This window comes from Dermacentor albipictus, chromosome 1, assembly GCF_038994185.2.
Source record: "Dermacentor albipictus isolate Rhodes 1998 colony chromosome 1, USDA_Dalb.pri_finalv2, whole genome shotgun sequence".
Classification (NCBI taxonomy): domain Eukaryota; kingdom Metazoa; phylum Arthropoda; class Arachnida; order Ixodida; family Ixodidae; genus Dermacentor; species Dermacentor albipictus.
Window position 1 is genome coordinate 512,976,054 of NC_091821.1, and position 22,779 is coordinate 512,998,832.

General features: G+C 48.0%; 1 protein-coding gene across 7 annotated transcripts in view; it reads left to right on the top strand.

Moving 5' to 3' along the window:
• faf (ubiquitin carboxyl-terminal hydrolase-like faf) overlaps window positions 1-22,779 on the top strand; it is a 758,782-nt gene that overhangs the window by 635,926 nt on the left and 100,077 nt on the right. For all 7 annotated transcript variants that reach the window (XM_065437146.1, XM_065437151.1, XM_070532615.1 and 4 more), the window contains 3 exons: window positions 6,334-7,103; window positions 10,959-11,206; window positions 13,383-13,555. In XM_065437146.1, the coding sequence (XP_065293218.1) occupies window positions 6,334-7,103; window positions 10,959-11,206; window positions 13,383-13,555 (1,191 nt within the window). The remainder of the gene's footprint in view (window positions 1-6,333; window positions 7,104-10,958; window positions 11,207-13,382; window positions 13,556-22,779) is intronic.

The window sequence follows — 22,779 nt, forward strand, 5'->3', positions numbered from 1 at the left end:
GAAGAAAAATAATAACCTTCAAACCAGCAAAGATGGCAGAACAACCCTTAAACCCATAACCACACACGCGCGACGCATGATCCAGGGAACGCGGAGCCACCGCACCACTCAGCAAAGAGAGAGGGGCGAGTGGCAGTCGCACCGTACTCTTCAATACATGTACTAACACAGGTTGGGGCAAAAATACGATCTTGCAGAAAGAGTCAGCAGATGGCATGGCCAGTCCAGAAGCGCCAGCTTTGCACTCGGGCACGAAATTTTTAACGCACGATAGAGAACATACCGGTACGTCAGTGAAACTGTGGGGGGGAAGCGCGAAGACATACCGGTACGTCCGTGACAGCGAAAGGGTTAATAAATTGTTATAAAATAACTGTTATAAATAAAAAGTCGGCGCTGTGTGCATGTCGCTCTCTCGTGTCTTTGTCTTTATTTTGTGCTGTGTCCTTTTTCCAATGAATCACCAACAAGCCCAGGCTTCCACGCTAAATCTAATGCAGATGCCTCTATAACAAACAGGCGGGTCACCAATTGAACGGGAGCACTTGGCAGCGCAAGTGCGACAAGTGCTAATGGTAGCATCGAACTCAACCTTCTCAACTTCCTTCACCTCATCTGCTCCGATCACTGAAGCGAACGTGGTAGCTTCCTTTGTTCACACCAGTACACCGAAATGCGTTCTACAAGAGTGACGACGCCAGCAGTGGTGCCACGATTCCAGTGATTCCACGACGTGCAGTCACTGCAGGAGTTATTTGATAAGGTGGAAAATGTTGGTGTGGTGGCGGACATTCCTGGTGAAGATTGTGTCAGATGCGTCATCGCATCCATCCTGGATGGGAGTTCCAAACTGTGGTACCCCTCCGTCAGGCCGTTCGACGTGGCTTTTGCCGAAGCCTTCAAGAAGGAGTTTGCTTCTGTTGACAAGAAGCTACGACTTAAAGAGAAGTTGGACCGGCGCACACCCCGAGGAGAACTTAAAATAGTTCGTATATGGAGTGGCAGCCTACTGCGATATGATCGGCGAGGAAGTGCCCGAGTCAGTGAAGGTGGACCGAGTCCTGCGCCCAAATGCACTCTCAGCTGCAGGACTTCACAGCGGAGTCTACCTACCCATGCTTGAAGGCAGTGGCAGCTGCGGCCAACAGCCTCATGGAGCGAGCGCGGCGCCGACTAGAATATTGGTCTGTGCCACCCAAAATAAACCAAGTTGCGCATGACTTGGCATATTCAGCACACGGCATTCCTGACGGAATGGCAGCTCCTCAGTACATGGCAGCTTTCATCTCTGCGCCGAACACACGAAATGCCTGTCCAGTTGGATGCCTGTATGCACGTGGCCTCTTCACCCTACAGCAGTGCAGCCTTCGTACCATCGGGACCAGTGGTCCATAGTTCAGGCTCAACCTATCAGCGTGCTAACATACTAACCACCAAAAGGACGTCAACCCCAGCAGCACCAAACCAAAGTGTTTCCGATGATGTGTTAGTGTCGGGCACATTGCACACAAGTGCATGAGTGGACAGCACCAAGACCACGCCGTTTGCTTCCAGTGCGACCAGCCCGGGCACTTCCAAGTGCAGTGCTCGGGAAACGGGCGCCAGTAGGTACCGGTCCGGCGGGTGCCTACAACACCACCATGCAAATTGTATCTGCAGCCAGAAAGAAGGAGCCACTCCTGGATGTTCGAATAGGTAGTACGACATTCCGCACCCTGCTCGACATTGAGTCCAGCATGAGTCTCCTTGGTCTACTGGCCACCAGTGTGGCATGCTCTTCGGGAGCAAAGAAGAAACGCGAAACTCGAAAACATTGCCTGACATCAGGTTGTTATCAAAGCTCCACAGCCACCAAATGCAGAATAAAGTGAGATGGGAGCTCCCAGGTTCAAAAGCTTCTTTGGCTGTCTGACATGTGCCAGGACATTGTGCTTGGCAGGGATAGCCACTAGCATGTCCATGGACATTGCTTTGGGAGGGTGGACTATAGGTATGGAGCCACCGCTTGTATTCCCATTCGCTAAACCTGACGAAAAGGTTGAGCCACATTTAATGGAGGATGCCAATTGCCTTGGAAGGCTGTTCAAGCAAGAGCCGGACACTGTGGCATGTAACAGTCGATAACTCAGGACAGCAGGCAGAAGAAGTGGATGAGTTCAGGGGTCTGCTGGGAGAGTATGAGGGGCTGTTCACAAGATTGCCTGGTTGTAGCATGCTCATTGAGCACTCTATTGACACCAGTGACAACGCTTCAGTGTGTACAAAGCTGCACCCAGTCAATAAAAAAAGATGCATCGTGGACGCCTGCTTAGATGAGATGTTGGATGCAGGTGCAACAAAAGTAGCTGCTACAAGTGCACCGGTCCAGGTGGGAAAGAGATTTGGAGGCTACTGCATGGCTATTGACTACAGACCCTTGATTTCTTGCACTAGAGTACCAGTGTACCCAATGCCTCACACTGATTGGTTATTGGCTCAGCTAGGTAATGCCCAATGGTTTACAAGCTTTGACCTGTCTCAGGGGTTCTTCAAATTTCATTGCGGGAACAAGATGTTGAAAAGATGGCATTCATGTGTCACGGGGGCACTTTACAGTTCACAAGGATTTGTGAACTAAAATTCTCACAAAAGATTTGTGTGAGCCCCAAGCCACACCATTTGGTGTGGCTTGGGGCTCAGCCACATTTCAGACTTTAATGACAAGGTTCCCGATGGCGTAAACCATAAATTTGCCATGGCGTTTCTCAATGATGTCTTGGTGTACTCTCCAACTATAGAAGACCACCTGGTACATGTCCGCGATGACCTCGAGCGCGTCAAGGATGCGGGGCTTGCAATTAATCCCACCAAAGTACAGCTGTGCACACAGTCCCTCACCTTTCTTAGTCACATCATTTCTCCAGGAGAGTGCCGACCAGAACCAGAGAAGGTGTGCGCAGTGGCAGAGTACCCACGGCCATCCAACATCAAGCAACTGCAGGCATTTCTTGGCCTAGTCGGATATTATAGGAACTTTCTTTCACAATTTTCCCTCGCTGCTAGGCCATTGACGAAGTTTCAGAAGCGGCAACAGAAATGACTGTCAACGAGCATTGAAGAACGGGTATTTGCGACTCTCAGAGCATTGCTGGCAAAGATTCAGTTCTGAGCTTGCCAGACCTCAACACACCATTTGTAATTGAAAAAGATCCCAGCAGCGTCGGCATAGCAGCAGTGCTGCTACAACATCAGGACTTATTCAGGCCAGTTTCATTCATTAGCAGAAGCTTGTCAGATTCAGAGCATAATTACACAGTCCAGGAGTGGGAGTGCTTGGCCGTTGTATGGGCTGTGGAGGAATTCCGACCTTATTTAGAATTTATTGAATTTGAAGTGCACTACGATCAAACATAGTTGGCGTGGATGTTCACGGCTGAGCACGCATCTCCTCGTGTGCGGCAGTGGGTGCTCTCCTTTCAAGGGTTTCAGTGCAAAATTAAGCAGCACCATCATGGGAAGGCCAAGGTCCCTGTTGATTCCCCAAACAGGGCACCTGTTGAACAAGACCTCAAGACAGTCACTGAAAGCCTGCCTGAGAGACTTTTCCCACTTCACTTGGACACTTACGAAGGCTCCGTCACATTTGGCAACTGCCTGCTGGCCACCATTGAGGGCCTCAGTGTCATAAACAGTGTGGAGAAACTGGCACAGGAACAATATGATGCCCTTTTGGGCGATTTAACCAAACACCTGGCATCTACATTCCATCTCAAGTCATCAGGACTTCTGATGCATTGTCGTGGTGACCGTATGGTAGCATGGTTGCCCATTCACCTTCGCCCCTTGGCTGTGGAAATGGCCCACGACCACCCAACAAGTGCCCATGTAGGATTCTTTAGAGGCTGCAGCACATCAGAGAGAAGTTTGTGAGGTTCGGCATCAGCAGCAACGTATCCAAGTACGTCTGTGGTTGTTCAGTCTGTCAGATGTCAAAAGCACAGCTTCGCAAACCCCAGGGACTTATGGCCAGTCAGTGGCCTGCAGCACCAATGAAACAATTAAGTGTTGATCTGATGGGGCCGTTACGGGGGCACAAACACTTGCTAGTCTTTGTTGACAAATTCAGCAAATCGTCAGCCATGTGGAAAAGTTAATCTGCACACATGGGCTACCTACAGCCATTTTTAATGATAACGGGAAACCCTTTGTTGGTAGGTTATGGAAGAACCTGCTTAGGCGATGGGGCATCTCAGAGTGCCACACGGGGCCCTACAGGCAAGCCAGGCAGATGGTTGAGCAGCACAATGGCACCATGAAGCAGTGCCTTCATGCATACTGCACTGAACACAAAAACTGGAACCAACACATTTCCAAGATTGCCTTTGCAATGTGAACTGCAGTAAGTGCTGCCAGCAGATACACCCCAGCCCTCCTCTGCTATGGCCGAGAACTCCGAGCCATGTGGCAGCCTGCTGAAAACAAGCAAGATGCCAAGCCTGCCGTGTAAGCTTCCCATGCATTCGCAGCAGAACTTCAGTCCCATTTGGCAGAGATCATGGATGCCGCGCGGCAGCATCAGCAACATGTTTGGCATGCCCGGAAGCAACGCTACGACTGACGGCGTCGAGCCACGACATTGGAGAAAGGCGACCTTGTCCTGCGCAAAACCCACGTACTCAGCGATGCCGCAAGGGGCAGCTCATCAAAGTTGGCGCCAATGCGCAATAGTCCATTCCGCATCTGCAAGCTTGTTGGTGCAAACACCTTCAAGGTTGTCCACCCACAAACTGGGAAAGCTTGTGGCGAGGCCCGTGCTAACCAACTCGTTAAATACCATCTCCATGGTCAGTGGGGGCTTCACGTTTCAAGGGGGTAGGCAGGCTGTGAGGACATCCATCCATAGGGAACAGGGTATGTTGCAGCCACGGACATCCATCCATAGGAGGGGGGAGAGTATGTGGCGCACCCAGGGTGTGGTAGCAGAAGACGCAGGCTGCGATGGCATCCCTCCGCAGTGTGTGTGTGTAGATGGTGGCGAGTGGTAGTGTGGTAGTTGTAAGGCACAGAAAGCGCGAGTTAGACCTAATAAACCTGACAATCTAATGCCAAGTTGGCATCTACTGTGGAATGTGAGCACTACTGGCATGATATTCCAACTCGACTTGCCATGGAAGCCGAGTGCATCGTATTTTTCTCCCAAATTCTTTGGAATTTTAATTGTTGTATGCTACTGGCGAATCAACATAGTACCGTATTTACTCGCATAATGATCGCACTCGCGTAATGATCGCACCCCTGAATTTTGTCGTCAAAATTCGATTTTTTTTATTTCCCGTGTAATGATCGCACCCCGAACTTGCCGCAGCGATATGTCGTGTGCCAAGTCTAGCTAATAATGATCGCGCTTACAATCTGTCGAATGCTACGCCAACGACTCGTCTGCACGCACCCAACATTCTTAAGCAGATGCCTCATTTCATTACTTTCATCACTTTCCGATCTTCCATGACAAAAAGAGGTACAACCTAACTTGCCTTTATTATGGGTAGGCTTTATAATGGTTGTGGTCAACAAAAGCAAAATAGGCGCCTTTCGATTCTTTTCATCTGCACTCGTGAGCACGCAACAAATCGCGCGCGGCAATGATAGTAGCCACGTTTACACGGAGACGTTAAATGTGTACCCTATTCATACACCGACGCTTGTAACACAGCTAAGATATTCGCCCACCTTTAGCGGAAACGTGCCGTGTTAGGATAGTAGTGAAGACAGATGCCGCAGTTTCCGCAGCACACCGGCCATGCGTTTCTGTCACTGTCAGCTAAGTGCGCCCGTCTGTTTCTGTCCCCTCAAAGTGGACATGGCTACGTTATAGCCGCAGATTTGTTGATATTAACGAGATTATTCATCACTGATACGGAAGAAACTGTTTCAATGCACGTAATGTACTCACGAGAAGAAAAAAAAAATCGCGTTCGGCGCATTCGGCTTGCTCTGCCGGCCGCCATTTTTGTTTTGGTGTCCCGCACCCGCATCCCGCAGCAAACGCGGGACGAAAAAAAATTTTTTTTTTTGCGGGAAATTTAACCCGCGTAATGATCGCACCCCTGAATTTGCGTCAATTTTTCTGGCGAAAAAAGTGCGATCATTATGCGAGTAAATACGGTAAATAATGAGCCTTGTTCCTAATCTTGGGACTGTCGTTGGTGAAAACAATTTGACATGTCGCGTCATGAGTAATCACGATTCGGAATGGCAGGCAAGTTCCACTCTGCTTCGGGTAGCTCAGCGCGTGCCCCGCCGGATTGGTGCAGTGATGGCGCCTGTTGTAGTGTTCCTTGAAACCCCATGCAGGAGGCAGCCGTGCGTCCCTGCGAGGAAGGCCGGGAGGAGCACCGCCGCGACTACCACCTGGGTGTGCTCAAACAGGTGCAGGCAGTGTTTGGGCACCTGGCAGCATCGCAGCTGCAGTACTATGTTCCACGTGGATTCTGGCGCCACTTCAAGCTGTGGGGTGAACCGGTGAACCTACGGGAACAGCATGACGCGCTCGAGTTTTTCAACTCTCTGGTGGACTCGCTGGACGAGGCCCTTAAGGCGCTTGGTGCCCCGTGCCTGCTGGCCAAGGCCCTGGGGGGCACCTTTGCCGACCAGAAAATCTGTCGCGGCTGCCCACACCGGTACTCACGAGAGGAGTCCTTCACCACCCTCAACATTGACATTCGCAACCACAGCAACCTGCTCGACTCGCTCGAACAGTATGTCAAGGGGGACCTCCTAGAAGGGGCCAATGCCTACCACTGCGACAAGTGCAACAAAAAGGTGGACACGGTCAAGCGGCTGTGCATCAAGCGCCTGCCCCCGATCCTGGCCATCCAGCTGAAGCGTTTCGACTATGACTGGGAGCGTGAGTGTGCCATCAAGTTCAACGACTACTTTGAGTTTCCCCGGGAGCTGGACATGGAGCCATACACGGTGCGGGGCCTGGCCCGACTCGAGGGGGAGCTCATGGACGAGGAGGCGGCCGATAGTGAACTGGGCACCACCCGCTACCGGCTGACGGGCATTGTGGTGCACAGTGGACAGGCCTCTGGGGGCCACTACTACTCCTACATCTACACCAGGTGGGCTCATCTTGAGACCTTCATTAGTATTAGAAAATCTTCAATGTTATGATGAAATTGCAATACTTATATTTACTATACAAGTTTAATAATTCTATTTGCAAATAGATTATCTAGTATTTGTTTCTTAGAATATTTCAAGTGTGGCCGGCTTGCAAAACCAGCATCTTAATTCGAGTCGACATTCATTTCACTACGGCATGCACGTCCTAACTGTGTTATTGCCAGTGGGCTAGTGAAACCATGACGACTTAGCTGGCAGGTTTGATGCCACAGTGCAGGCCATGGTGAAATCACGCTTCATCCTCAGATGTTTTCCGGTGTGTGTGTAACAGAGCACAGGCCTGAGTCGAAACAAAACTGCTGCTCACTGCAACCTTTGCAGATGAATCCATTGTCACCACAGACGCAATCGCAGAGGGTGACCATGCAGTTATGCAAAACACAGGTCACGCTCGGCTAAAGCTGCAGAAGTGCAAAGTGTCCTAGCCACATAGTACAGTAGAAAGGCGTGCTGACTGTCCTATCTAGCACTGCATTTGGCACAGCCAACTAAAGTATTTAACAAGAGGCTGCCTCCACTAACCTCCTCGCTTTCTTTGCTCCCTAGTGGTTGGCGCCAAATGTGCTTGCTGCTCGCAGATAGGTGCCGAGAAATAACTGTGTCGAGAGCCCTTTCAGATATGCAAACAGCAGGAGGGCATGCTTTTGCCATTGTCTCCACTTGAAACAGAACAGCATTGTGATGCATTATTTGATTGCGACTGTAGCTGGTAGACACGTGGTCAGCCAATTCATTCCATGTGTTCTGTCACAGTTCCAGTGCTAGCGGGTGGCAACGTGCTGTCCGAATAAAGAGCTGCAGCAACTGGCTTGTGATGAGGGTGGGGCTTGCCAGCAGTCTAAGCCTTGCATGCCGCCATCCTGGCTACTACGTTGTTGCTCATGACTTGCATAAAAATTGCAGTTGTTTTAAGCAGAGTTTCCAAACCCAAAAATGCTCTCTACGGTGTCTTTGTTTACAGCACTGCAGCTACCAAATAGCAGCCTGTGGTAAGCACACCTGAAATGCTTAATTGTAGCTGGAAATATCAGCCTGATCATAGGCATCATGCTGCAGCATGCCAGCTGAACCAGGCCAAGACACAGGCATGCCATAACTTGCAGTTTGTGAGCACATAGAAGAAACAAAAATATGCACACCTAAGAAAAGCTGTATGTCATTTTCTCTCAGTCATATTGTTACGTGGTAGTGACGGTGAAGAAAGCATCAAAACTGTGAATGGCAAAACGCGTTTTATCGCGTCAAGTTGTGCCCACAAAAGCAAGTTACACTCAAAGCACAGCAATAGTGGCGAACACGGTCGGCGATCGGTGAAATCTGATCTGCCGGTCAAGCTTGTTGGTTTTATACACGAGTCGTCGAAGGTTCCAGAGTAATCGGTAGTGCTCGCGTGTCTTCCAGATAGTTCTACACAATTCGCATCGCACATGCAGTCAGATTACACAAGCTTTGGTGACAACAGAACCATCGATAACATTCTAGAAACTGCTGATACATGCAGGCACGTCCCGTAACATTTGTTATAACATTTGTTATACGGTGAAAAGGGCTTACCCAAAAAGAATAAACAAGTACACATGTCAATATACTCAATGTCCACAAATGTGTGACAGCCGTCTACAGTTTTTTATTTCAGTGCATTGTTAAGACACGTAACTTTAGCAGAACCATGCCGACATACCAAATCAGCCACTGCCATGATACTGGCTGGTAATTATTGTAGTGAACTTTCATGCATTTAAAAGCCACAAAATATCCCTCAAACTTCAGCAGGTGACAAGTGTGAGCACACAACAGCAGAAATGCGTGCACAGTTCTATAAGCGAACTGGCCAATAAAGAGAAAGCCCATTTTGCCTCGTGTGTATTGAAGTTGGCTGGTGACGCCACTCTGGGTGCTAGTCTCCACACCACCTATGTCTTGCTCAACGTGGAATGCCTTACTGGGTGATTCAGCGCTCCTGTTTACCTTGCTCCTCTGTGGTTCTATTGCCATTCCCATACTGGTGGGGATGTGGACTGCGGCTCAATTTCCGTCAGACATTAGCACTGCTACTACTTTTCGCATCGCATATTTGCGCTGCTCGGCACGTTTGAAAGTTCCTCCAAGTTAACCGAGGCACTGCTAAATACATCCTAATTAATTAGTTTAATGCCATTTAGATAATACCTAGACTTTACGGGACCATAGTGCAAGTATAAGTTACTGTTCTGTATTCTTGTGTAAATACTTTATTTTTCCATGAATTTGAGCCCCAATTTTTTTGGTTGCTGCCAATGCTCAAGTAAAAACTAAATAAATCTGTATCCATTCTGAAAAGTTGACGTCCTTCCAACCATGTGTTTTGACCTTAGAAAACCTTCGTTCTTGCTTCGTTTTTCATCCAATTCATTGTTGCCGGAACATACTAACCATAGAGCTGAAGCAGCCAAAATGTGGTTCACTGTGAGCACGCTGTTACAAGAAGCCATCCTTGGACATGGGCTCAAGCCTTGTGCCATATAGGAGGGTGCGCAAAAAAAGAAAAGTAATAATTATTCGTGGAAACTGGAGCACAGTGTTGCAGTTGATGGTACCCGCATTTTAACTACCAAGAACGGTGAAAGCTTTCTGCGTGAGAATGTGTACAATACATGCGGTGTACGTACCATACACCGTACTGCTGTATAAGCATACTTTCGAAATCGAATATTAGATATTCCATTTCCTGATATATTTCTTTGGATGCTCACCAGTTGATTAGAAATAGAGTATTTGCACACCCCTACTCATAGAGTTTCAATAAATAATAATAACCCGCCATGGTTGCTATAGTGTTGAACTGCTAAGCACGAGGTCGCGGGATCAAATCCCGGCCAAGACAGCCGCATTTCAGTGGGTGCGAAATGCAAAGACACTCGTGTATTTAGACTTAGGTGCACTATGAAAAACCCCAGGGGGTCCAAATTTCCGGAGTCCCCCACCACAGCATGCCTCATAATCAGAAAGTGTTTTTGGCACGTAAAACGCCACAATTTAATAAATAAGAATAAAAAAAAATATCATTTTTTCCAATTTTTCGTGTGCTTAGGATGAGTGTATTATAGGCATGCTAGGTTTTAATTACGATGACTTTAGAAACATTGCTTCCAGTGTCACTGATCTTCGGCTTTCCTATAGAGGCATCGTATAAAAAAGTTTTCCCAAAATAGCCCTGCAATCTGAGCGTTGTAACCCACCCAGGAGGTGTGTGCGTTAAGGCGACTCCACTGTATTCATTGGCTAGTAGGACCGCATGGTGTGTGCGTTTGACGCTGCACCACGTCAGCCTGTGCCTAGATGTGCACCGCATGGTCAAATGGCTGTCCCACCACTGTTAAAGTAAAGCTTGCCACGCGACACTGCTCAGTGTAGGACACAACCTCAAAGTCAGGGCTCTGCTTGTCAAGGATGTCTCTGCAATGTGTCTCTTGGTGGCGCTATTACTCACCTTGACACCATGTACCAACTAGCCCACATCACAACCCCAATGTACTCTGCTTGTCTGAGACATACCTGCCCAAATGTGAAGGAATTCACAGTAGTGGACATTTCTGAAGGTTTTGACTATCCTCAGTTGTAAATTGCGAGACATTTTTGTGTCGTGCTAACACACACACACACAAAACTTTTTTTTTTTTTTCTAGGGAATAGAGAGGAGTTGAGAAAAAGTAATTTATATAATTTTATTTTTTTTATTCTTTTTTTTTTTTCAGCAGGCCTCGAAAAAGGAAAACATTGATGACTAACCCTACCCTGTGAAACACGTGCAGGCCCGCCAATACGGGTGCCTGCCGGTGGTACAAGTTTGATGATGGCGAAGTGTCCGAGTGCCGCATGGAGGAGGAAGAGGAGATGAAGAACCAATGCTTTGGGGGCGAGTACATGGGTGAGGTGTTTGACCACATGCTGAAGCGCATGTCCTACCGGCGACAGAAGCGCTGGTGGAATGCCTACATCCTGTTCTACCAGCGGGCGCCCCTGGCTGATTCCATGGCGGCCCTCAGCATACAGCCCAAGGGTGAGTTGTGCAGCCGCCTGTTGGCAGGGACTGCTGCTCTGTCGTTCAGCTTGCCAAGGTATTGCACACTTGAGGTGCGTATGTTGTCATGTGACCGAAACCTTCACACCGGAGTGCTTCTGCTTTGCACGAAGCTTTGCCCAAAATATGTCATATGAACAGCATGGAGCATGCAGTGTGCGCTTGTGCTCTGTTCACTTAGTACCCAGCAAAGATACTAATCGAAATCTTTTTTAGTCATTCTGTTAATTAGGCAGGTAAGCTACCATGGCTCTATAACTTTTATTTGAATTGTACTTATTGGTATCAATAGTATTGTGATGCAGGATTTGCCAAAGCCAAATTCAGACAGGACACAGCAAGGTGATCAGAAAGGACAACTGATATGTACCATGCAACAATATAGATAATATACATAAAAGTGCTCATTGCACAGAAAACATGAAATGATATGAAGATTGGGCAAGCCACTGTTTTTACATTTCATGGCAGCAGCTGCTTTCCTTGGCAGGGTTTGTAGCAAGCCGAACACTGAGAGTGTAGGTGGTCGAAATGTTGGGGCTCTTGAGTGATTGCAGCACAGTGCAGGATTCTTGAATCATGTTACCAGTGCATCTGAACCAGGACTTGGATGGAAGACGCAAGGACCAATAATGTTGGACTACAACTGAAGTTTAGTGAACACGAGCAAGAACCATAGAACATGGTAGTGTTACACTGTGCATGCTGACCACTCATCCTCTTTCTGTGCAATGCCAATGATGCACACGCAGACGCAACAACAGGCCAGGAGATCTTGCTGACCACTGTCATGGTGCCTTTCTGATCGCTCTCACGTCGACTGTAGGTAACACAGCACGAGGAAGACAAGATGCACAGGAGGAGTAGATGCACACAGCATTCATGCGCATCTTGTTTTTCTCACAGCCATGAATAATCCAACCAATGAGCCCAGCTTTTCAAACTAGGTTTCAGTCAGAAGGGGGTAGATGGGTGGGAGTGGTCTACGTCATCCCACTTTCGTGCGGCAAAATGTACTTTGGGCAGATGGGACGCTGCCTTAACATCCGCCTCAGGGAGCACCAAGGTGCGATCAGGAATGAAACAGGTTCGAATCTGGCCGCGCATTGTAGAGTTTGCTCATGCAAACCCATGTTTGAACAAACGGAAATACTTTATAAAAATATGCATCAAATTAACCGCGAGATTGTAGAGGCCTTCTTCATGCATGTCAACTCAGGCGCATGCGTCAGCCAGCCTTCTATCACTCTACAGGATAAAGAAGCTGATTTTTTGAATGGCAAGATAGGCTAACACCCTTGTTAACGTCATTTTACACGTGTTTACATTTTCTGTATAATATAGTCCGTTGCTTGAAATAATAAACCAGTTGTTAGTCTGCGCTCGTGTTGTGTACTTCCTTTCGTCCTTCGTCAGGGTTGCGCTGCCCACCCACAGGAAAACGAGTGAACAATTAGCAGCACTGCACGCACCGGTGTGCCACGCTTCTAATGCCGGACACCACGCACAGAGTTCTTGGCAGCACCCATTGATGCCGCAGCGTGTTTAGAAAGAAGCGTGAGAGTGAAGCTCGGCTGCCGCATGGCACGTTTCTCAGCATGCGCACACACTGGTGCACCATGCATTTTGGAGGCCATGCACAGGCTTTGCGGTGGCAGCGCTAAAAGCGCAAAAAGAAAGGAGTCCCGCTGCAGTACACGCTTCATGCATAACTCGTTTGAACAGCAGAAATACATTGTGTCACTATATAGATTCAATGCTAAATGCAATATCACTGACAGTCACTGTGTGATGAGTTTTGTGATTTTTTTTTTCTTGAATGAGTTTACTTTTTTTTTAATTAGTTATCATTTGGTTGTAAACGTTACTGATAACCTGGCATCAGATAAGCACATTGAAGGCTTATAGTGCTTTCGTGCCTAGCATCACATTGTAATGTGCGCCAGAGTGGCTGTGGTGTTTAAGTGTTTTGAGCTGACAAAATGTCTGGAGCCTTCTGTATGAGAATCATCTTGTGTCAAGCAACCAACCATTGATAGCGTTCATGATAAGGAATCCTGAGGACACCAAGAATTGCATGTGGGATCCCAGTCTTGAGTTTTTCTGTGCTGTTTACCGGTTTGGTTGTAAATGTAAACTGCTTGGGTCCGTGCAGTGGCTGCTGTGCCCCCCCGAATGCCAGCGGCCATTGAGCGCAGTGTGTGGCGACAGAACATCAAGTTCCTGCACACCCGCAACCAGTTCAGCCCTGAGTACTTCCAGTTCACCAAGAAGCTGGTCAGCTGCAACGCACCCTTTGTCACACTGGCGCCTGACCAGGACAGGCTGGTTAGTGTCACCTGACTTGCACTGGCTGAGGTGCCTTATCTTGAAAACTGGTCTAGTGCATTACCTGTGTGCAAGCTGTCGCACCTGTTTACAAGTGGGCTTGCTATTGAGTGCATACGCATTCCATGGTATCTTTATGATTTTGTGGGTTTTCTTTTTTCGTCAGCACCACACAAGACCTGTGTTGGATTAGACTGTGTGATCGGTCATTTTTTGATATTGTCATCAACTTTTGCATTTACGCCTTATTGATAGGCTAAATTAATTAAAGCCTTTCTCATTAAACCTAATTAACTAATTTTTGCAAAATAAAAAAATACTCATTGCTAGCATGATGAACGTCCATCAACCTACAGTGATGGCTATTTGCGTAAGGCCCTCCATTATTTTTTCATTCTTGGCAACACTTAGTTGGAACAGCCAGTACAGTAAAATTTGGATGATACGTTTCCATTACATACATTTACCCAGCACCACCGTTAGCAATCGAGAACACAAAAAATGACCCAAATGAGTTATGCTAATTTTTTACCGCTTCATATGTTCCCGGAAAGCACAATTTTCCAGCACGAACGATCAGTATGTCGCCAAACTACAATCGTACGATAACGTTCAGTACATCGCCAAACCGCAGTCATATGATTCATGTTCCTGCCACTAGATCCCATGTAAACGAGAAAATGTATGAGGCGCACACGGTCCAGAACAGTACATGGCTGCGCGCTGCAGCAGCTTCACTGCAATACTCGCTCGACCGTCTCGCGCGAGAACGCCTGCGCACACTCAGTTTCTTATTTTGGTACCAGCAAATCTCTGCCCGGGTCGTCGTACGCCGCATTCACAGCTATCTCCACCAAACGTACTGCGATAAGCATCTTCGCCTATCTGTTTCGCAGAGCGTGGTGCATAGTGCCATTGGTAGAGTACTGCACGCTTTTGGTTGGTGATAATCCAAACGCGCCACCGTTCCCTGCTGCAGACTGCAATCATGTAAGTTTTTCGGCCACTAGATCCCATATGCACAAGAAAAGGCACAAAGTGCGTGCTTCGAGAACGGTATATAGCCACCCATCTCGTGTGAAAGCAACGGAGCGCACATTTTCATATCCCGGTACCAGCAAATTTCTGCCCGGGTTGTCGTATGCCGCATTCACAGCTGTCGCCACCAAACGTACTGCGATAAGCATGTTCACCTATATTGTTTTACAGCGCGTGGTGATCGGTGCCATTGGTAGCATACTGCGCACTTTTAGCTGGCAATAATCTAAATGCGCTGCCATTCCCTGCTGCAGACTGCAATCGTATACGTTTCCCCGCCACTAGATCCCATGTGCTCAAAAAAAGGCATGAGGCGCGCGCGCTTGGAGACTGGTATATAGCCGCCCGTTTCACGTGAAAGGGAGGGAAAGCACAGTTTCATATCCCGGTACCAGCAAATCTCTGCCCGTGTCGTCGCATGCCGCATTCGGAGCTATCACTGCCAGTCGTATTGCGATAAGTGTCTCCACCTATCTGTCTCGCAACGCGTGGTGCAGTCGGAAGCATAGCACACGCTTTTAATAGGTGATAACCAAAACACGCTGCCATTCCCTGCTGCAGACTGCGATTTCCGGCCGCTAGATTCCATGTGAACAAGAAAAGGCACGTGGCATGTGCAGATCGACTACACTACAGTAGAAACTCGCTGTTACGTTCCTCACTGCTGCGTTTTCCCAGCTGCTACGTCATTTTCATCCGGTCCCGGCATAGCTTCCATAGGATCCAATGTTTAAGAAACTCCGCTGTTACGTAGTAGCTGTAAAAACGTTCCCGCATGACACGTCGCAACTTAGCACCCCGAACTCGCCTGCACTAAAGTATTCAACGCTCTCCAACCGCCATTTTCGCTTCTGACGAGTTTTGGCCGGACTTGGCTATGGAACTGGCTGCAAGAAGCCGGACGCCAGTTCGAGAGGCCGCCACTAGGTGGCCATTCGTGAAAAATGCTCTCGCTATCATCACTGTGATTACGGTCACCGCGTGGTTGTTGGACGGGTCGACTCACGGAGGAAGGAAACTCAGGAGAGGCCCTGACGTCACTCTTTGTGAAGCTAAAGTGAAGCCGGAAGTTGGCGTTGCTCATGGTGTTGCTCCGCCTAGCGGGCCAGCTCTCCTCTCTTGTTTACATTTCTCGCGAAACCACGCCACGCTGTGTGCAATCTGGCTGCTCGGACGCGCGCACTGCTCAGCAATACTAAACATTCGTTAGCATGTTAGCATGATTACGCCAAATAGGGCAAAATTCCTCGGGGATATTCCTTCGTCCGTTGCCATTGCCATGGCGTGGTGACTACGAGGAGCACGAGCCGCATGATGCCGGGGAGTTGCCAAATCCTAGCTTTAAAGAAGCCGTCGGCGCTCTGGACCTCCTCCGCAGGTACGTTGCACCTCACAGCAACGCTGACAGCAATGCGGCCTTCCAGGCTATTGAGAAACGTGTGGTGATTTCTAGCGAGCGAAAGAAACGGCAAGCCACCATTCTAGACTTTTTTAAGTCCTTAGCGCACTCTGTGGAAATAAATTGTCTATAGTTGAAGCTGCACTTTTTTCATTCATTTTCGGAGCTTTCCTCACTGTTGCGTTTTCCCGGCTGTTACGTTTTTTTTTTTCCTCGGTCCAGTGAAAAACTTATGCTGTATAGAGCCACCCATCTCACGTGAGAGTGACGGTGCACACAGTTTCATATTCCGGTACCAGAAAATTTCTGCCCGGGTCGTCGCAGGCTGCATTCACAGCTATCGCCACCAAACGTACTGTGATAAGCATCTTCACCTATTTGTTTTACAGCGCGTAGTGCCATTGGTAGCATACTGCATGCTTTTACTTGGCGATAATCCAAATGCGGCACCGTTCCCTGCTGCAGGCGGCGCCATGTGGGCGTTTCGCTTCGGCGGAATCAGGCATTCCCCACCAGCTCAATTTCATCACGGATTCTTGGTGCCCTCTTAAAACACCACGCTATCGGAAAACAACAAAACGCGTCTCGGTCGTTGGAACACCACCAGCTGAACGCGCATCAGCATCTCGTGCTGCAATTATCTGTGCGACACTTTGCATTCGGTAGATGCCAACAATGGTTGAGTCTGTCAAAATTTTTGAGTTACTTCATAGCGTACGTTTTCCCAGTTAGTACGTTTTTGCCCTTGGTTTTTTCCAAAACGTTTGAATGAGATTATACTGTACTTGGTACCGTTTTTTTTTTTTTTCTCTCTCTCTTTGTAATGTACAGTTCCCCTGATTTCATGTCCAAGCTTTTTTATTGACTTGCAACATCACTTAAGACAACATAGTAAAGACAAAATAATATTATGCTTTGACCTTTTATCAATTTACTGGAACTGTTTCATTTACAGTCCTGCAACTACAGAAAATGCAAATCTTATGTTTGACATTATTCTCTGTCAATAAACCAACACACATGAGCAATAATTCAATTTTGTGGATTGGTCTCTTGTTGATTGCAGTGTACAGTGATGATTCTCTCATAACTTTTTATTATTTGCACTTCTTGTCAGTTATGCACCAAAAGGAGTTATCGGAAGATTACACATGCACTGACAACGGCAGTACTTTCAACTATCTCGATAACTTAGAAGGCAATCTGTTATTGCTTTGAAATAATGTAAATAAATCTGTTTATAGAACACCTACCCTTGCTCACGTAGACAGCATGCGATGGCACTGTTGACCGTGGCGATGGCCGATTGAGGTTACGGGCTTTTTTTCCAGCCTATAGCAATACATGGACGAAGGAGTTTGCAATTTAATTTCTCATTATGCTGCACAGTTATGAAGTGCACCTTTCACAAGAAAGTTCCTCTTACATCAGAAAAACTCGCTACGCAAACCCACAACCACTTTAAACTATGTGAATGTTTAAAACACTGGTCTAGTGGCATAATTATTGCCCACAGTGCGTTGAATTGCTACATGTATTGAGTGTTGAAACACTGCTACTGGCATTTTTATTTATGTATTTATTTTTATATATATATATAATGCTTGTGCCTTTCCTATACATCCCCCCTTACGCAATTGCCTCTAGGGGCCCGTAAGGTATCTGTAAATATATTTTTAAAAACACACCCACCGCTTAGGATTAGAAGTTGGCAAGCACTTTAAGAGCGCTTCAAGCCTTTGACAATGGCACTTCTCTTCATTGGGGCTGCCACTGTTTTCCTTGACAGTGTTTTTGTGTATGTGCAGCTCACTCGCGCCCCCCCACCCTCATTGGAGGAGGAGGATAAGTCAAGTTGGAAAAGGGGGGGAGGGGGCGAATGGGCGCATCTTGATTTCATATACGTAGCGCATAAAAAAATGAAATTGAGATTGAGATGTACTCTCTTTTTTTGTCTTAGTTTTTTTATGTGCTACATATAGGGAGTTTAGGCAACAAGCAGGGACACTGTAGCTGGTTTAGAGACCTGGCTGATAGGAACGGTTCAAGACAGCACGCATGTGCTCACTGTTGGCCCGTCTTCCGGGAAGTGCGAAAATATGCCGTTTGAATGCGTGAAACTAAAAGGAAACCTTCCAGCTCAAAGTTTTGACAAACTGGCCAACAATGTTATCGGCGTCAGGTCTCGCTGACACCTGTAGACATACAGCTGCTTTAAACTTCATATCCTACAGTCTCACTTTTATTCACCCAGAGGCAGAAAATACAGACTCGTATCTCATCTGCAAGTTCATAAACTGCAACCAGCAGGCATAAATGTTTCAAAGGGAGCTCCATTCGTTACAGCAATGGCACAAATATACCTTATTTACTTGCATAATGATAGCACGTTTTTGTCAGAAAAATTGGCACAAAATCAGGGGTGCGATCATTATGCAAATTAAATTTGCCGCGAAAAGAAAAAAAACATTTCGTCCCGCGTTTGCTGCGGGACACCAAAACAAAAATAGCGGCCGGCGGAGCAAGCCGAACGCGCCGAATGCGATTTTTTTTCTTCTCGTGAGTACATTACCTGCATTGAAACAGTTTTCTTCCATATCAGTAATGAATAATATCGTTAATATCGGCCAAGTTTGTGGCAATAACGTAGCCATGTCCACTTTGAGGGGACAGAAACAGATGGGCACGCTTAGCTGCCAGTGACATGGAAACACATGGCGGGCATGCTGCGGAAACTGCGTCATCTGTCTTCACTACTATCCTAATAAGGCACGTTTCTGCTAAGGGTGGGTGAATATCTTAGCTGCGTTACAAGCGTCAGCGTATGAATAGGGTACACTTTTAACGTATCAGTGTAAATGTGGCTAATACCGCTCGCGATTTGTTGCGTGCCCACGAGTGCAGATGAGAAGAATCGAAAGGGGGGGCCTTTTTTGTTGTTGTTGACCACAACCATTATAAAGCCTACACATAATGAAGGCAAGTTTGGTTGCAGCTTTTTTTTAGTCATGGAAGTGCGGAAAGTGACGAAAGTAATGAAGGGAGGCATCTACTTAAGAATGTTTGGTGCATGCAGAACGCTTGGTTTGTCTTGAAGAATCGTTCGCATAGCATTCGACAGATGGTAAGCGCGATCAATATTATCTAGACTTGGCACACGACATACCGCTGTGGCAAGTTCGGGGTGCGATCATTATGCGAGTAAATACGGTAACTAGCTGCCCTCTGTTACAGCAGGGTAGACCGGAGCTGTTCGTATCCCCCTCTCAATTTCATGAATCACTAAATTTCTTTTTATTATTTTTTGGGGGGGGGGGAGGGCAAGGGGAGAGTGCGTGGTCTTCACAAGCCACGTTCTACAAATCTACCTTTCCCCCAGTTCAAATTCATTGTTTCATCTATTTAATATTTGGTTAATGTTGTTTTTTTCTCCCTCAGCTCGAAAAGATATGCATTCATAATTTCACTTCCAACTGGACATGTCTTTATAAAACTCAGTTTCTTCTACTGATTGTTATTTTCTCCTTCCTTTTAATTTCTCTCAATTTTTTTTTTTTTTTTGATGTGTTCGAACAGCATATCTCCTGTTTTCTCGTAGGACAGACTTGTGGTATTGTCAGTACATGCTTGCAAGTTGTGAACCTTGTCAGCCAGGCTTCTTTCTAAAGCAGCAGCAGTAGCAGCTCCCTTCTATAAGAACCAAACACCACCTCGTTTCCTTTTCTCTTCCTCTTTCATTTTGTGTAGGTTGCAGGGCAGTGGGCCCAAGCGGGTGCAGATCGGCGGGCTCATCATTGCTTTAATTGCTGCATCTGCTTACATAGCGTTGATGTGCACTTTCACAGATAGAAAATCGGCTTCCATTCAGTGCCTCTCAACGCGATACTATGTGGTCTGGCGCTATGCTCATGGTGCATGTGCTCTGATATCGCATGCCGGACGACCACCAAGGGTTTGAACACTCTGAGCCACCACTCCGGCCCGCTCTATGTGCCAGACGGGTCGCTGCACATGCGCCCTCCCGCCGCCGGTCTCGGCTAGGGCAAGGGAGACTGGAAAGAGCATTTCTTTAGCTGGGACCTGATACAACAAGTTTAAACAACATGTCCGAATCTAAATCTCACTGTAACACAATACGGGGCCAAATGGTCGCCAATGGCTGCTAACGGCGCACTGCGACTGAGAGAACGAAGAACCCAGCTAATAGAGGCTACCTATCCTTCGGCCAACGCCTGCCATCGTGCACCCCACAGCAGAGGAAATGGAAACAGAAAGAAACAGAAGGACAGAGGGGGCACAATTGGACAGCGCTGCATTGGGGCTCTGAGACGGCTGAAGAGTGCGTGCACCTGTCGAGGCTGGGACTTGGACAAGCCGAAGTAACCGGCGGCGGACAAAAGGGCAGCTGCTGGCACAGAGGAACATGTATGCATCTTCCAACGCCCCGACGTATTCTCCTCGCACGCCGTCTTGTGCGTGCATACCCGGAGCGCACACAAGCTGGGCCTGAATCCTGCCAAAAGGTTGGCCAGTGGGAAAAGCCCATTGACCTTCCCGTTGGCGGCATGACGGCCAGGTGTTTTATGACCTGTTGCCGACTCATCCGGGCAGGGACCCTCGGAAATGCAATGCAATGGCGTCAAACAACTACCGCGAGCACCCATTTCTATGACATGCGCTTCTTGTAAATGAACCAATGATGAAATCACCTGGCGCTACCGATCCACTTGAGTGATTGATGGAAATGCACCTGTGTTGTTGCAGCATTTACGAGCCTGTCGAACCCAGAGCTCCTCGTCTCCAACAGTCTTATTTTCGTTTGTGAGCAGGTGCGTGCAACCCATGTTGCTCACAGGCACTTCTTTGTTGATGCTTCTTCGGGAGACTACTTCAGTCATCATATGCAGACCACAAATAAAAACTTGAAAAATTGGCAACACATGTTACAGTGTCATATGAGAACATTGTTATTCTGCATACATATAAAAGCATTATGCAGCCATGTCCATACACTCCGATACTGTGACGCTGCCTCATTTACAAAAGGCAGGAAATGCTTTGTATGTGGGATGTTGTGCAAACAGGAGGGAGGATCTACATGCATTCGCTCACGTCGATGGCAAGCAGTGTCAGTGCAGCTGAGGGCTCGCTTTTTAAGACCAAAACAGGCATATAAAAGTGGCTGCTATGGGCACTCATTACATCTTAGATAAAGGGTTAGAGTAGAATGTCGTAAAGTGCTCAAGAACTGCCCTTCAGTAACACCCAAGTCAACAAAAATCATGAGCTGCGGCCGAGCACGAGCCGGAAGAGCTACCGCACCCGGTTACCAGCTTTCGGGACATTACCCGGATGTACCGAGAGGAAAGTGCAGACTGCCAGAACCGCACCCCAAACTCACTAGGCAACAACAGACGATCCTGCGTCGAGCGCAGGCGGGATCGCTTGCGCATCCCGTACTGATGAACCGCATGTACCCTGTGGAACACGATATGCCCTGTCCTTTTTGCAGAAGAGAAAAGGGCACCCTGCCACACGTCTTGGCAGAGTGCACAGAACTCAAGACCCCCCCTCCTCCCCTTCCCACCAACGCCCCTGATCCACAACCCCTTGAGCGATGGGAGACCTTGTTATCCAGCCCCGCCCTACCGATTCAGCTCGCACTGACGGACAGGGACCAGGAGCTGCTGGAAACATATGGGTCCCGTAACTAGGGAACCACCCCGTCTGGTGCCTGCGTGCACCACCGATTTATTTCGGGCCCAGCAAATGTTGCTTCATCATCATGAGCTGCGGAGCTCAGCGGTTTGCAGTCATTGTTTAATACTATCGTACAGAAATGATCGCAGGTTCGCCTCTCTTAGCATTGCGGTAAAATTTACACTTGTTCCGAGTACTTGAGTTGGATACCAGTTCACTAAATTTTTTTCTCTGGATTTCTTCTTTCGGTTTTTGTGTGTGCATGCCCGCGCAGGGCGGTTTGCCTGACGTGGCAAAATATTGGCTGCAGCTTAGCTCAGCTAACCCTGGATATGCAAAACTAAAGCTTGGATTAGCCTCGTTAAGTCGTGGTTTCACTTGATTACCCTTTGATTTAGCTGTAATTTTTCTGCTTAAGCATACAATCGTCGTTAAGCCAGGTATGACAGCTGTGCCTAGGTCGGTGGCTAGACACGACTGTGATGAGCCTTGGGTAGGCATGCATCGGTCGATGGTGCGACTCCTGCTGTGCCACAGTGAAAGTGCAAGTGCTATATATGCAAAGAGACGCCGTGAACATGTGTAGCGTCGAAGCACAAACAGACAGGGCGCGAACGTGGTTGCTACATTGATCTCGACGGTGCGACGCCTGTTGCATTCCGGGCCCTCTCCAGAGAAGCAGCTCGCCGAGCGATATCCGCGGGTGGTCAGACGCCGCTTGGCGGCGACGGCTCAAAGCCTCCTGCTCCCGCACAACGTTCAGAGAAGACGGCCTGGCCTCGCTGTCATCCATGGTCAAGCTCGCACCGACTAGGCAAGTGTGGTGCTCCTCTTAGCCAGGCGTGCTGCGAGTCACGTGGTCAGGGGGCGACCCAGCTGCGGAGAGCGCGTGTGCCCAGCCGGCGGAGCTCAGTGCAGCAAGTTACGTGATGCGTTGCCAAGGCTATGGGGCAGCTGCTGTCAAATGAAGGTTAAACTGCTGGTGATGTCAAAACTTGGCTCAACGCGGTTAGTGAAGCGTTCGCGTTAAAACCCTTTTTCACAACCAGCAGTGCATCCTCACTTTTGCCAGACAGCCCCATCTGTC